The sequence below is a fragment of the Oncorhynchus clarkii genome, chromosome 32 (genome assembly GCF_045791955.1).
Source record: "Oncorhynchus clarkii lewisi isolate Uvic-CL-2024 chromosome 32, UVic_Ocla_1.0, whole genome shotgun sequence".
In the NCBI taxonomy this organism is placed as follows: Eukaryota; Metazoa; Chordata; class Actinopteri; order Salmoniformes; family Salmonidae; genus Oncorhynchus; species Oncorhynchus clarkii.
Window position 1 is genome coordinate 36822382 of NC_092178.1, and position 14436 is coordinate 36836817.

The following is a 14436-nucleotide window of genomic DNA, read 5'->3' on the forward strand; positions in this document are numbered from 1 at the left end:
AAGGCTAAGCTTGCGAGATGGCATATTTATTTCATTTCATTTGCGATTTTCATGAATAGTTAACGTTGCGTTATGGTAATGAGCTTGAGTCTGTATTCCTGATACCGGATCCGGTATGGGGAGTTCCAAGAGGTTAATAAACCCAGAGAGTAAGAGGCTAACTCTATGCAGCTTTGGTGAATTTGTGGTAATAGTGGAATGTTTCAGTCAAAATAAAGTTACTTTCGGTTCACCAGCTGGGACCGTTGGCGAGATGGGAACACAAACTGCATCAACGAAATGATACAAAGGCACTGCCAATACAAGAGAACAACTGCTTGGTCATGGCCCAAGGTCTCTGTTGGAAATGTTTTTATTTTGTATTTTTTCTCTCAACGAGGTCATACCTGGTTAAATAAAAAAAAATATATAGAGCGGTTTGCGTCTCATAGCGAGTCGTGTCGTGAAGATCGCCCAGTAGACTAAAAGCGGGTGGGTGGGGCTTACCTGCTGCAGCCATGTGCTCACTGGTTCGAATTGGCTGGAAGCCCACAAAGGGGATCTGCATGGATAGCACCAGGCCCACGATGTAGAAAGTGCTATAAGCTGAAAGAGAGAAACAGAAAGAGGGAGATGAGATCAAACAAAGTTGAACACAGATATGGTCCCATTCAAAATCCCAATCGCACTTCAGATTGGGTTGTTAAGGAAAAGCGCCTTCTCTCTTTAGAGGTATTTAATGTGCATTGAGACTGAGTGGGAGTAAATACTAACGCCTCATCTGGAGAAATTTACTGAGAACATAGAAGTGGGCAAAGAAAAGTGCGGGGGGAGCCTAATGTGAGCCGACGGTGCAGTAAAACTACAGAAGTCCCACCTTTGTAGCTGATCTGATCCTAAGGCATGTGCCCTAATTAAGATTTCATACTTTTCTGAACACTGGGGCTTTTGAAGTGACTGGCGAGCCCTGAGCACTCCTGACTCTGATTCATTTTTCCCTGTTGACTGATGGAGGTAAGAGACGAAGAGATGAACTGTGTGAATTAGAGTTGTGAGTAACACTGACAATGCACTTTTGTTCAAGGACTCATTGTGCCAGCGACGATGCCAATGAGGCATCTAGTTTTTTTAGAAGAGCTTTCTCTATGGTATAACGAAGGAGAAAGGTTCAAACTAGATCAAAACGAGATGGTTGTGAAGCAAGGACTTACACAAGATGTCTGCTTGAAAATCAACGCAAAGCCCTAATCTATTAAAGGGTGCTTGAAGTTGACAACTTCTGCGAAGCATAAATATTTCGGAACAATTTTTTTTTTTAAATGGAGAAAATGTTCTAAATTAACAAATGGTTCTTGTGGTAGGGTACAAAGGCACTGCCAATATCCTTTGAGGAAAATGCAAAGAGATTGCGTATAGCAGGGGGTCAATGCCCTAAATTTTAAATAGGGACGTAATTTATTTTCAAAGCACCCAAGAACGAGGTACTGTTTACCTTGAGTAATATATATAATCAAGTGTAAACGATGCTTGATGCTAAACCATTTATCTTAACCCACCTAGCCTGCTGTTCCTTCAGCTTAGCTAAATATGTACTGCCTACGACGCTGCAGCATTTCTGCCTGTCTGACAATGATGTGAGGTGTTCTGTGTGAGCCTCAAGGACGAAAATAAGTCTGGTTCTTTTGATCATTGGTTTACTCAGAAATAGAAGCAATTTACAGTAAGATATACGCAGTCAAATTCATAATTAAACTCAGTTCTCAGTCACATTCAGGAGAGCAAACAAGTATTTGTGGCTGTTTTGAGGAAAACAGGTGTGTGGGGCAACATCTCTTTAGCAGATAGTTTATCTGATCGCAAACCTTGTGCGTGTACAAAACATCAGGAACACCTTCCTAATATTGATTTGCACCCCCCTTTGCCCTCAGGCCATGGACTCAACAAGGTGTTGAAAGCATTCCACAGGTATGCTGGCCCATGTTGACTCCAATACTTCCCACAGTGGTGTCAAGTTGGCTGAATGTCCTTTGGGTGATGGACTATCCTTGATACACACGAGAAACTGTTGAGCGTGAAAAGCCCAAGAGCGTTGCAGTTCTTTACAAACTCAAACCAGTTCGCCTGGCACCCACTACCATACCCCGTTCAAAGGCACTCAAATCTTTTCTTGCCCATTCACCCTCCGAATGGCACAAATACACACTCCATGTCTCAAAAATCCTTCTTTAACCCCTCTCCATCTACACCAGGTATTCCCAAACCGGGGTACGCATTACCCTCAGGGGTATGCGTAATGCTGTCGGGGGGGTACTCCAAACAAACATGTGATTCACATTTCCAAACTGTCCATTTAAATTGTCCATCAGGGATATATATATATATATATATATATATATATATATATATATATATATATATATATATATATATATATATATATATATATATATATATATATATATATATATATGATGTTTCTTTCCTCGTCTGAGTAGCCTCGTTTCACTGCCAAAAACAATTAAACCATCTAGTGTTCAACGAAACAACAATGTCAAATACAGGTTGCCTAGTCAAATAATTGACATCCAATCACATTAACCGTTACTCTTGCGGGAATTCCACTAACGGTATGTAGCGAAATGCAGCTGCTGCTCATGTTGGTATTTGTACTGATGGCGCAGAAGACGGAGACATGGTGGAGTGGTAATGCGCATGCAAGCAGTTGCTCCCGACGCCACTTGGGTACACTGCAGCGTCCGAGAGGCTCTTGCTGCCAAGGGAATGCCTGACAGTTTGAAAGACGTTTTGGACACTACAGTGAAAATGGTTCACTTTGTTAAAGCAAGGCCCCTGAACGCTCGTGTATTTTCTGCACTATGCAATGATATGGACAGCGACCATGTAACGCTTTAATGACATGCTGGTTATCAAGGGGCAATGTATGGACATGTTTTTTAGAATTGAGTAACAAGCTTAACGTTTTTACTGACCATCATTTACACTTGTTTGACTGCTTTCATGATGAGTTTCTCACACGACTGGCCTATCTGGATGATGCCCCTCACCCTCGCCCGAATGATCTGAATCTAGGATTACAGGGACTCTCCACAACTATATTCAATGTGTGGGACAAAATGGAGTCTATGATTAAGAAGTCGGAGCTCTATGTCTGCATTAGCAAGGACAACACAGGTCTGTCCATCATTGTAGGATTTGTTTTGTGTGCAAATTAACTCAAGCGTACGGACAATGTCAAATGTAATATAGCGAAGCACCTGAGTGGGTTGGGTGCGCAATTATGCAGGTACTTTCCTGAAACGGATGACAAACAGCTAGATTCGTTATCCCTTTCATGCCCTGCCTCCAGTCCACTTACCGATATCTGAACAAGGGAGCCTCATCGAAATTGCAACAAGCCGTTCTGTGAAAATGTTATTTAAATCAGAAGCCACTGCCAGATTTCTGGATTGGGCTGCGTTCTGAATATCCTGCCTTGGCAAATCGCGCTGTTAAGACACTGATGCCCTTTGCAACCACGTACCTATGTGAGAGTGGATTCTCGGCCCTCACTAGCAAGAAAACTAAATACCAGGCACAGACTGTGGAAAAAGATTTAAGACGGAGACTCAATACAACACAACATTGCAGTTATGTGCATCCTTTCAAGCACAACCTTCTCATTAACCTGTGGTGAGTTATTCACCATTTTCAATGAACAAATCAGGTTTTATATGTAAGACGGTTAAGAGCTAAATTATTGATGATGATTATTATGAATATTTGTGCCCGGGTTCTATAAGAGCTCTGTCACTTCCCACAAGCCGGGTTGTGACAAACTCACTCATTCTTATGTTTAATACATTTATTGTATGGTGTGTGTGTGGCAGGCTTACAGTGATGGCGACAAAAAAAGAAAAACATTTGAAAGTGCTCTGACCCTGGTGCTAGAGGGGGGTACGCAGCTGGAGGTTGAACGTTTGAAGGGGTACGGGACTATAAAAAGTTTGGGAACCACTGATCGAAGTGAATTTAAACAACTGACATCAATAAGGGAACTTCGCCTGGATTCACCTGGTCAGTTCATGTAATGTTCTTAATGGTTTTATACACTCAGTGTAGGGGAGAGGGGGGGGGGGGGTGTTTATGATCACATCTCTTTGGCAGATGAAAGTGTTTTGTGGTCACTCACCGATGTAGACCCTCCTGCTGTAGCGCTGCATGAGCAGCAGCACAAAGACATGCAGAGGGATCAGGTTGATGATGAAGACGTATCCTCCCCATGCTGACACCTGCAACAAACACAGCCATCAGCAAAACACACTCGCACGCCACCAGGAATGCATGGGAATACGCAGTGGACCAATAGAAAAGCAATGCAATCATGTTTAAACACTATGACCGCAAAGTAAAAATGCATCAATAACTTTAAAAGCTCCATGAAATGATGCGTCGACACTTTGTCTGACTTGGAATTGCATGCCTTCCCTCCATTTAAAGGGATATCAACCAGGCTCCTTTTCCTATGGCTTCCACATGGTCCGAACAGTCTTTAGACAGTTTGAGGCTTTTATTCTGAAAAATGAGAAATATCACATCACGTCAGTGGATGGCTGGGTGCCAGAGTTTTACATGCGCGAGCAGCTTGGAGCAGACATTCTCTCTCTCTCTCTCTCTCTCTCTCTCTCTCCTATTGAAAAAGCTAGGGTCTAAATATGATCAATTATTTATTGTAAAAACAACCTGAGGATTGATTTTTTTTTAAACTGACATGTTTCTACGAACTTTACAGATACTATTTGGAATTTGTCTGCCCCGTCGTGACCGCTCGAGCCTGTGGATTTCTGAACATAACGCGCCAACCAAATGGAGGTATTTTGGATATAAAAATAATTTTTATGGAACAAAAGGAACATTTGTAACTGGGAGTCTCGTGAGTGCAAACATCCGAAGATCATCAAAAGTAAGCAATTCATTTTATTGCTCTTCTGACCAATCTACTTTGATGCTAGCTGTTTGTAATGTTTTGTCTGCTGAGAGAGATGTCCTTACATAAATGCTTGGTTTGCTTTCGCCTTCTTTTTTTTATTTTATCTGACACGCCAGGTGGATTAACAACAAGATAAGCTGTGTTTTGCTATATTGCACTTGTGATTTCATGAAAATTAAATATTTTTAGTAGTTTAATTTGAATTTGGTGCTTTGCAATTCAGCGGATGTTGACGGAAATGATCCCGCTAAAGGGATCGGTGCACCACGAAGTTAAGAGACTGAGGTAGCTGAAAGAGCTGGTGCATACACTATCAATATGCCTGTTAGAGTAAATAAACTCAGCAAAAACTAAACTTCCGCACTGTCAACTGGAAATATTTTCAGCAAACAAAAATGTGTAAATATTTGTATGAACATAAATTTCAACAGACAAACTGAACAAGTCAAATCAAATGTAAGTATCTGGTGTGGCCAAGAGCTGCATCAAGTGCATCTCCTCCTCATGGACTGCACCACACCACATTTGCCAGTTCTTGCTGTGAGATGTTGACCCACACTTCCACCAAGGCATCTGCAAGTTCCCGGACATTTGAGGGGAATGGCCCTAGCCCTCACCCTCTGGTCCAACAGGTCCCAGACGTGCTCAATGGGATTGAGATCCGGGCTCTTCACTGGCCATGGCAGAACACTGACATTCCTGTCTTGCAGGAAATCACACACAGAGCAAGCAGTATGGCTGGTGGGATTGTCATGAGGGTCATGTCAGGATGAGCCTGCAGGAAGGGTACCACATAAGGGAGGATGATGTCTTCCCTGTAATGCACGGCGTTGAGATTGCCTGTTATGACAACAAGCTCAGTCCGATGATGCTGTGGCACACTGCCCCAGACCATGCCGGACCCTCCACTTCAATCCCGCTCCAGAGTACAGGCTTCGATGTAACGCTCATTCCTTCGACGATAAAAGCAAATCCGACCATCACCCCTGGTGAGACAAAATTGCAACTAGTCAGCGAAGAGCACTTTTTGCCAGTCCTGTCTGGTCCAGCGACAGCGGGTTTGTGACCATAGGCAACGTTGTTGCCGGTGATGTCTGCCTTACAACAGGCCTACAAGCCCTCAGTCCAGCCTCTCTCAGCCTATTGCAGACAGTCTGAGCACTGATGGAGGGATTGTGCATTCCTAGTGTAACTCGGGCAGTTGTTGCCATCCTGTACCTGTCCCGCAAGTGTGATGTTCGGATGTACCGATCCTGTGCAGGTGTTGGTACACGTGGTCTGCCACTGCGAGGAAGATCAGCTGTCCATCCTGTCTCTCTGTAGCGCTGTCTTAGGCGTCTCACAGTACGGACATTACAATTTATTGCCCTGGCCACATCTGCAGTCCTCATGTCTCCTTGCAGCATGCCTAAGGCTTGTTCACACAGATGAGCAGGGACCCTGGGCATCTTTCTTTTTGTGTTTTTCCAGAGTCAGTAAAAAGGCCTCTTTAGGGTCGTAACTTCTCACAACTGTGACCTTAATTGCCTACCGTCTGTAAGTTGTTAGTGTCTTAATGACCGTTCCACAGGTGTATGTTCATTAATTGTTTATGGTTCATTGAACAAGCATGGGAAACAGTGTTCAAACCCTTTACAATGAAGATCTGTGAAGTTATTTGGATTTTTACAAATTATCTTTGAAAGACAGGGTCCTGAAAAAGGGACGTTTCTTTTTACTGAGTTTATAATGTACTTATCGATATAGTTAAACTTTTAGCTGGAAACTTCACTTATCACAAAAAAGGCCTCAATCGAAAAAATAAGCCACATCCTCATATCATCTGGGTGTATTGAAACATCTGAGTGACATCCTTGTAAGGCTTTCATGCCATGCTCTGACAGGATTTCTGAGAAGGGCAGTTGTCCTTCGAGAAGAGTCCCTTACAATACAATGAGGAATAACTTTCTCTATATGTTACTATACAACCAGGTGGACGAGCAGTTTGTTACAATACAACGAGGAGGAAGGGCTGTTACACTATGTTAGGGCATCCTATGGGCCCAACGCTAACCTGTTAGTATGTGTACTACAACAAGTGCATCTCAAGGTAGCATTTGGCCCTGTGACCCTAATGGACAGGTCTTACTGCTGTCATAATGGGGTCAGCAAAGAACCAGACACCATTCGACTTTAGCCATTCTCCTTTACTCACGCTCCACTGGTCTTATTTCTATCAAGCAGCATAGGTGGACGGAGGGTATTTCAGTGATAAAAGGGCATAGGGGTCTTGCTACGGGGCTAAATTCGATTGCCTCAGAAGGCGGCATAAAGAGGCTCAGCGACCTCTGCGGGGGGGGTAGAATGCGGGAAACAGAATAACCTGAGATGCTGTTGGTCACCTAAGGGGGTATCAGATAACATGAGTGAAGGATATAAGCTGGGACTGGAGCCTCAACTGAGAAAGAATGTTATTTGTGGGAGAAAGTTGTCTTGTTGAAAGTCAGGTGGGGCCCGGGTAGGTAGGTAAACCACTGCAAAGCTCTGCATAGGTTTCTTCACTGTATAGAAAAAGGGCCTTGAGTTGTGATTTTATCGCTCGACTTCTAATAATAACCTCCAGAAAGCAGTACGTCTTACAATAATCACCTGAAGAGCTGAGTTGTGCTGCTGAGAATGCCTCATAAATACTTTATGAGTGAAAAGAACTTCAGAAGTGCTCCCATGATGCTCGTGGTTGGAGAGGGAGAAAGGGAGGTTCTGGCAGGGTAGGAGGCAGTCGTCACAGGAACTTAGGGAAAACACGATCTCTCCCGGGAGACATGAGAGGGAACGTCACGCAGCTCTCACAGTAGGGGTTTTCACAGGTCTTGTCCATCATGACGTTTCAACGGAGCTTCCCCTCTCCCTCCCTGGCCTGATGACAGACCTGAGCTGACCTGAATTTCTCACTGGGCATTGCAAATGTGTCATGTTCAATTAAGCCTCATGGGTGAGTGAGTATCCTTAAAATCAACAGTGGGAGGGGAGAAACGATGGAGGGGGTGGATATTGCAGCTTGGTACTACTATCAAGTATTATTTGAAAAGGTCGGGTCACACAAATGTCCAAGGTGGCAAAGGTCCAGATGAATAATGTCATTTAAAAATTGGCGTACTAACAAACCCCCACCGCCGAAAACTGTTCACACCCCTCTTGTTGGCGGGGGGAAAATGTTAGTTTTAAAGCCAGATTTCACACAGTTGAACACATTAAGCAGACAATTTGCTGTTTTAAAAGCTCATTTTTTGCAATTATACATATTGTTCCACGTCTTCTGTTTATATGATACCAGGTGTTGAAGCCGCGGTCCGTATTGACCCTCTTCTGGGTCCGGTTCCGGTTCGCTAGTTGAGTATGGGGGCCCAAGAGGGTAGTGAGAGCGTGACAAAGTTGATCCGGGCTTGTCGTGTCACCAACAAACCCTGCAAACCCTGTTGGTGGGAGGGTAGAGCGGGGTTGTGACTAGAGGGAGTACACATACAACCGGAAGTTAATTTTTGTAAAAGGTTATGATAGAATTTTAGCTTACCGTAACCGTAAATCTTTTCCTAGTCTGCCATGTTAATGATTCTAAAAAGCTACAAAAAAAAGTAACTTCCGGTCGTAGCTGTACTCCCTCTACTCAGAACCATATGGAGGGGAAGGTCAAAATAGTCTCACTCCAGATCTTTGAGGAGCGAGAGAGAACAAGAGGGGCTTATAAAAATTGGTGTTGTTTCTCGCTGTAGAAAATCTCCCCGCTCTCATCTCTTTTCAAATGTGGTCATTAGTGGCTTTCCCCTTCTCTCTTCCTGCGGAGCTTGGATGCTGGGCCCCGACATGATCGATGGGAGCTGGATGTCTATAATCCATTTCATTTGACATCTGTCTCTTCCCGAGCTGAGGGGAGATTTAACTGAAGATGCTGGAAGCAGAAGATAATTGCAGGCACTCAACATCACCAATCGTACACAAAAGAGACCTGTCTGGGAGGCAGTTGGCGCAGTTTCTCTTATCTCTCCATCGACCAAAAGGTTTAACGCGCCGGTGCAGACTCCATTTTCACGTCTAAAGCGGTAACGAGCGGCGTCTACGATCGTACTCAACGCTATCTTAATGTAATCATGACTTCCAATTCCCAGAGATGGGATGCTACGTTAGTGTAAATCAATGACACTGTTTATGTGTTTCTGACTAACAATTAAGGCTCTTTGGACACTCACCATGTAGAAGTAGGAGAGGCAGCAGCCAATGGACCAGAACACCGAGCCGGTTTTGATCGACTTCACCTATGAGGGAGAGAACAGACAAACGGTTAAGGACTAGTAAACTGACAAAGCAAAAAACAGTTTAGAAATGTTTGCAAATGTCTCAAAACACTGAAAAGTTATATTTACATTAGTATTCAGACCCTTTATTCAGTACTTTGTTGAAGCACCTTTATGCAGCAATTACAGCCTGGATTCTTCGTGGGTATGAAGCTACAAACTTGGCACACCTGTATTTGGGGAGTTTCTCCCATTCTTCTGTGCAGATCCTCTCAAGCTCTGTCAAGTTGGATGGGTGTGTCGCTACACAGCTATTTTCAGGTCTCTCCAGAGATGTTCCATCAGATTCAAGTCCGGGCTCTGGCTGAGCCACTCAAGGACATTGAGACTTGTCCCGAAGCCTCTACTACTTTGTCTTGGATGTGTGCTAAAGGGTCTTTGTCCTGTTGGAAGGTGAACCTTCGCCCCAATCTGAGGTCCTGAGCAGGTTGTTTTCATCAAGGATCTCTGTACTTTGCTCCATTGATCTTTCCCTCAATCCTGACTAATCTCCCAGTCCCTGCTGCTGAAAAACATCCCCACAGCATGCTGCCAATACCACGCATCACTATAGGGCTGGTGCCAGGTTTCTTCCAGACGTGACGCTTGGCATTCAGGCCAAAGAGTTCAATCTTGGTTTCATCAGACGAGAGAAACTAGTTTCTCATGGTCTGACAGTCTTTAGGTGCCATTTGGCAAACGCCAAGCGGGTTGTCATGGGCCTGATTTGTAGAGTGCTGCAGAGATGGGAAAACCTTCCAGAAGGACAACCATCTCCACAAAGGAACTCAGTGACCATTGGGTTTTTGGTTAACTCCCTGACCAAGGCCCTTCTACCCCAATTGCTCAGTTTGGCTGTGCAGCCAACTCTAGGAATAGTCTTGGTGGCTCCAAACCTCTTCCGTTTAAGAATGATAGAGGCCACTGTGTTCTTGAGGACCTTCAACACTGCAGAAATATTTTGGTACCATTCCTCAGATCTGTGCCTCGGCACAATCCTGTCTCGAAGCTCTACAGACAATTCCTTCAACCTCATGGCTTGATTTTTGCACTAATATGCACAGTCAACTGTTGGATCTTATAGTTAGGTGTGTGCCTTTCCAAATCATTTCCAATCAATTGAATTTACCACAGGTGGCTTCCAATCAAGTTGTAGAAACATCAGGGATGCTCAATGGAAACAGGATGCACCTGAGCTCAATTTTGAGTCTCATAGAAAGGGTCTGAATACCTATGTAAATAAGGTTCCTGTTCATTTGTAATACATTTGTAAAAAAAAAGTCATTTTCACTTTGTCATTATGGGCTATTGTATGTAGATTTTACCCATTTTAGAATAAGGTTGTGGGGGGGGGGGGGAGTGTTAGTAGAACAGCATACTAATCCCATTGAATCAAGAATTACAATCTTCATTACTGAAATGTTACAACAAAAAAATGTATTGAAACTTGTTAAAAATGTAGTCACGCATGAGTCACTGAATGTTATTTGAAAGAGGAAGTACTTTAAGGATATGTTTTTGTTTGTCTCCTCCATCTCCACTAACCCAAGCTAATTGTATGGATTTCTTTCCTAATAATAATGTAAAATTAACATCTGTACAGAAAGACTCATGTGAAGGCCAAATTCCAGAGGAGGAACTTCTTGATGGAATTAAAGCCTTTAAGGCTGGGAAAACTCCGGGGCTGGATGGCATACACCAAACATTTTTTGATATACTCAGAGGACCATTATTAGCATGTTTTAACAACTCCTATATAAAACGGTAGATTATTGAACACACAAGGACATTCTCACTTGAAACAGGACCCAAGTGGTGTATATATATATAAAGATCCAGTCCATTTAAAAAATTGGGGGCCTCTTACACTTCAGTGTTGTGATGCAAAAAATCCTAGCAAAATGCTTGCCACATAGAATTAAAATAAATATTGTCAGATATTATTCCTCCTAATCAGACAGTTTTTTTTACATGGACAATACATTGGAGATAATAAAAGACAAGTAATGGAAACAATAGAATACTATGAAATATCAGGATCACCAGGCCTGGTTTTCATAGCTGATTTTGAAAAGGCTTTTGATAAAGTACGACTGGAGTTTATACAGTGGGGCAAAAAAGTATTTAGTCAGCCACCAATTGTGCAAGTTCTCCCACTTAAAAAGATGAGAGGCCTGTAATTGATCATCATAGGTACACTTCAACTATGACAGACAAAATGAGAAAAGAAAAATCCAGAAAATTACATTGTGGGATTTTTAATGAATTTATTTGCAAGTTATGGTGTAAAATAAGTATATATGTAGATATCTACATAAAGGCAGGGTAGAATGACGAGGCATCAGGATAGATGAGTAAAATACAGAGTAGCAGCAGCATTTGAGTGTGAAAGTGTGTGTATGTAGTGTGAGAGTTTGTGAGCGTGTCAGTGTATTGTGTGAGTGTTATACTGTATATGCACTTGCGAGTGTGCAGAGTCAGTTCAAGATTGGGTCACAATGCAGATAGTCTGGGTAATCAATTACAGTGCCTTCAGAAAGTATTAATACCTCTTGACATATTCCTATGTTTCAGCCTGAAGTCAAAATTGATTAAATAGATTATTCCCCCACAAGTTAGCTTGGGTGCTTTGACTGCTGTTAGGGCAGAACACTCAGATCAACCCTTAAAGAGATGGGTGGGACTAAAGCTTAAGAGGGTGTGAACGATGCTAAATGGGTGTAGACCGAAGAGCTCTCCAGTAGGTTTACCAAAACATTCAAAGACCATTTTCTTAAAAGTGAGGTTACAAGTTATCAACTTTCAATGCAAAATTACTTTCCCATTGTTCCTCAAATGCCGTGTATAATATACAATTGTGTAGCTCGGTCTCCACTTTTATCAAATGTAATTAACACAATTTCAAATTTTGCTACATAAGACCGAATTAAGGAGGTCGGTCACATATGGAGAGTGGTACTCAGTAATGTGTTGTAACGGATTTGTCCAAAACATAACACTTTGTATGCAAGACAAAATGAATTGCTTTGCCACATTTTTTTTGTAGTATTACTTTAGTGACTTGTTGCAAACAGGATGCATGTTTTGGAATATTTTATTGTGTACAGGAGTCATTCTTTTCACTCAATTAGGTTAGTATTGTGGAGTAACTACAATGTTGATCCATCCTCAGTTTTGTCCCATCACAGCCATTATTAAACTCTGTTCTAAATTCACCATGGTGAAATCCCTGAGCGGTTGCCTTCCCTCTCTGGCAACAGAGTTAGGAAGGACGCCTGTATCTTTGTAGTGACTGGATGTATCGATACACCCTCCAAAGTGTAATTTAATAACTTTGCTGTGCTCAAAGGGATATTACATTTTTACCCATCTACTAACAAACGCACTGCCTATTTGAGGGACCAATTGTATGTGAAGGGTACAATGGTAGTCATTCAAAAGTCTACGCAACTTGTGACTTAAGCAAATTCTTACTCCTGAACTTATTTAGGCTTGACATAAAGGGATTGAATACTAATTGACTCGGCGTTTCAAATGTAATTCATTTGTAAAAATGTCACTAACAGCAGGTAGTGTGTGTAGACCAGTGGACCCCCCCCACAAAAATAATCAAGATTTATTCAATTTCAAATTCAGGCTAACAAAATGTGCACACAAAAAAAAAAAAAAAAAAAAAAAAAATCAAGGGGGTGTGAATACTTTGAAGGCACTGTAATTAACTATTTAGCGGTCTTCTGGCTTGGAGTAAGAAGCCGTCTTGGAGCCTGTTGGTCCAAGAGTTGATGCACCAGTACCGTTTGCCAGACAGTAGCAGAGTGAACAGTCCTATGGCTTAGATGGCTGAAGTCTTTGGCAATGTATCAGACCTTCCTCTGATATCGCCTGATGGAGGTACTGGATGACCGGGCGTGATTTACTGATCCGTCCGTAACACCCTCTGTAGCGCTTTGAGTTAGAGGGCGGTGCATTTTCCATATCAAGCGGTGATTCGGCCAGTTAAAACCTGTTGAGGACATGGCAGATTTACGCCCCCTTTGGAGAAATTGCGTACCCCTAGTAAACTGAAAAAAAAATCTGTCAAAAATTGCTAATATATGCATATAATAATTATTATTGGATAGAAAACACTCTAAAGCTTCTAAAACCGTTGGAATTATGTCTGTAAGTATAGCAGAACTCACAGGGCATGCATTCTTCCAAACTAGTTTTGTGGTCATGAAAGTTGGAGCAACTTTGACGTCATCGCCCCCACCCTTCCCAACCACTTATGGATCTGGGGACACTTTCCATCTCTTCCACTAGATGTCCTCATTCTGTAGAGCGTTTAATCGTTCAAATCGCGCGAGAATTGACCCTATGGGAGTGATTTGAGTAAGTGCCGCGAGAAAAAACCTGTGCGTTAGGGCGCGAATTGGTCACAGCCATTCCTTTTGTTCCAGCACTCCTGGGAAGAGCAAACGATGCCCGGTTGAATTGAAATTTGTTTTGTGTGTTAAAAACATCATAAAGCTTGCTTCTGCACTTAGTTTGACCTGTTTAGTCAACATATAATATGTAATTTTGAAGTTTTGATGCGCAACTTTTCCGGACCAGAGGACATTTTGGGTGCATTTCAGCTGATGTTATTAGCAGTAGCTAATACAAAGACGCAAGACTTGAAACCAAACGATGTATTGGGTAAGTATGAACCCTTCCAGAACATTCTGAACGAAGACCATCGAAGGTAAGGGAATATTTATGCTTAAATCTGTGTTTCTGTTGACTCCAACATTACGGAGAAATGTAGCTTATATCTGAGCGCCGTCTCAGCATATTGAATAGTGTGCGATTTCTGTAACGTTAAAAAGAAATGTAACAAAGCGGTTGCATAAAGAAGCAGTGTATCTTTCTAACTATATGTAGAACATGTATATTTAGCCAAAGTTTATGATGTCTATTTACGTTATCTTGCCGCGCTACCTAGATTTCCTGCGGACATTTTTGAGTAATTTCTGAACATGAGCTCATTGTAAATGGACATTTATGGATATATATGGCATATTATTGAAAAAAAAAAAATGTACTGTGTAACATGTCCTATTACTGTCATCTGATGAAGATTTTCAAAAGGTTAGTGAATGATTTATTTTTTAATCCTGCTTTTATAATTTTATATTTTCTGGG

At 42.2% G+C, this 14436-nt stretch overlaps 1 protein-coding gene across 1 annotated transcript in view; it reads right to left on the reverse strand.

Annotated features, from left to right (window-relative positions):
• LOC139391580 (dolichyl-diphosphooligosaccharide--protein glycosyltransferase subunit STT3B-like) overlaps positions 1–14436 on the reverse strand; it is a 95209-nt gene that overhangs the window by 20311 nt on the left and 60462 nt on the right. Inside the window, exons 4-6 of the mRNA XM_071138943.1 lie at positions 9190–9255; positions 4169–4268; positions 487–585 (exon numbers count right to left, since the gene is read on the reverse strand). Coding sequence (XP_070995044.1) covers positions 487–585; positions 4169–4268; positions 9190–9255 — 265 coding nt within the window. The remainder of the gene's footprint in view (positions 1–486; positions 586–4168; positions 4269–9189; positions 9256–14436) is intronic.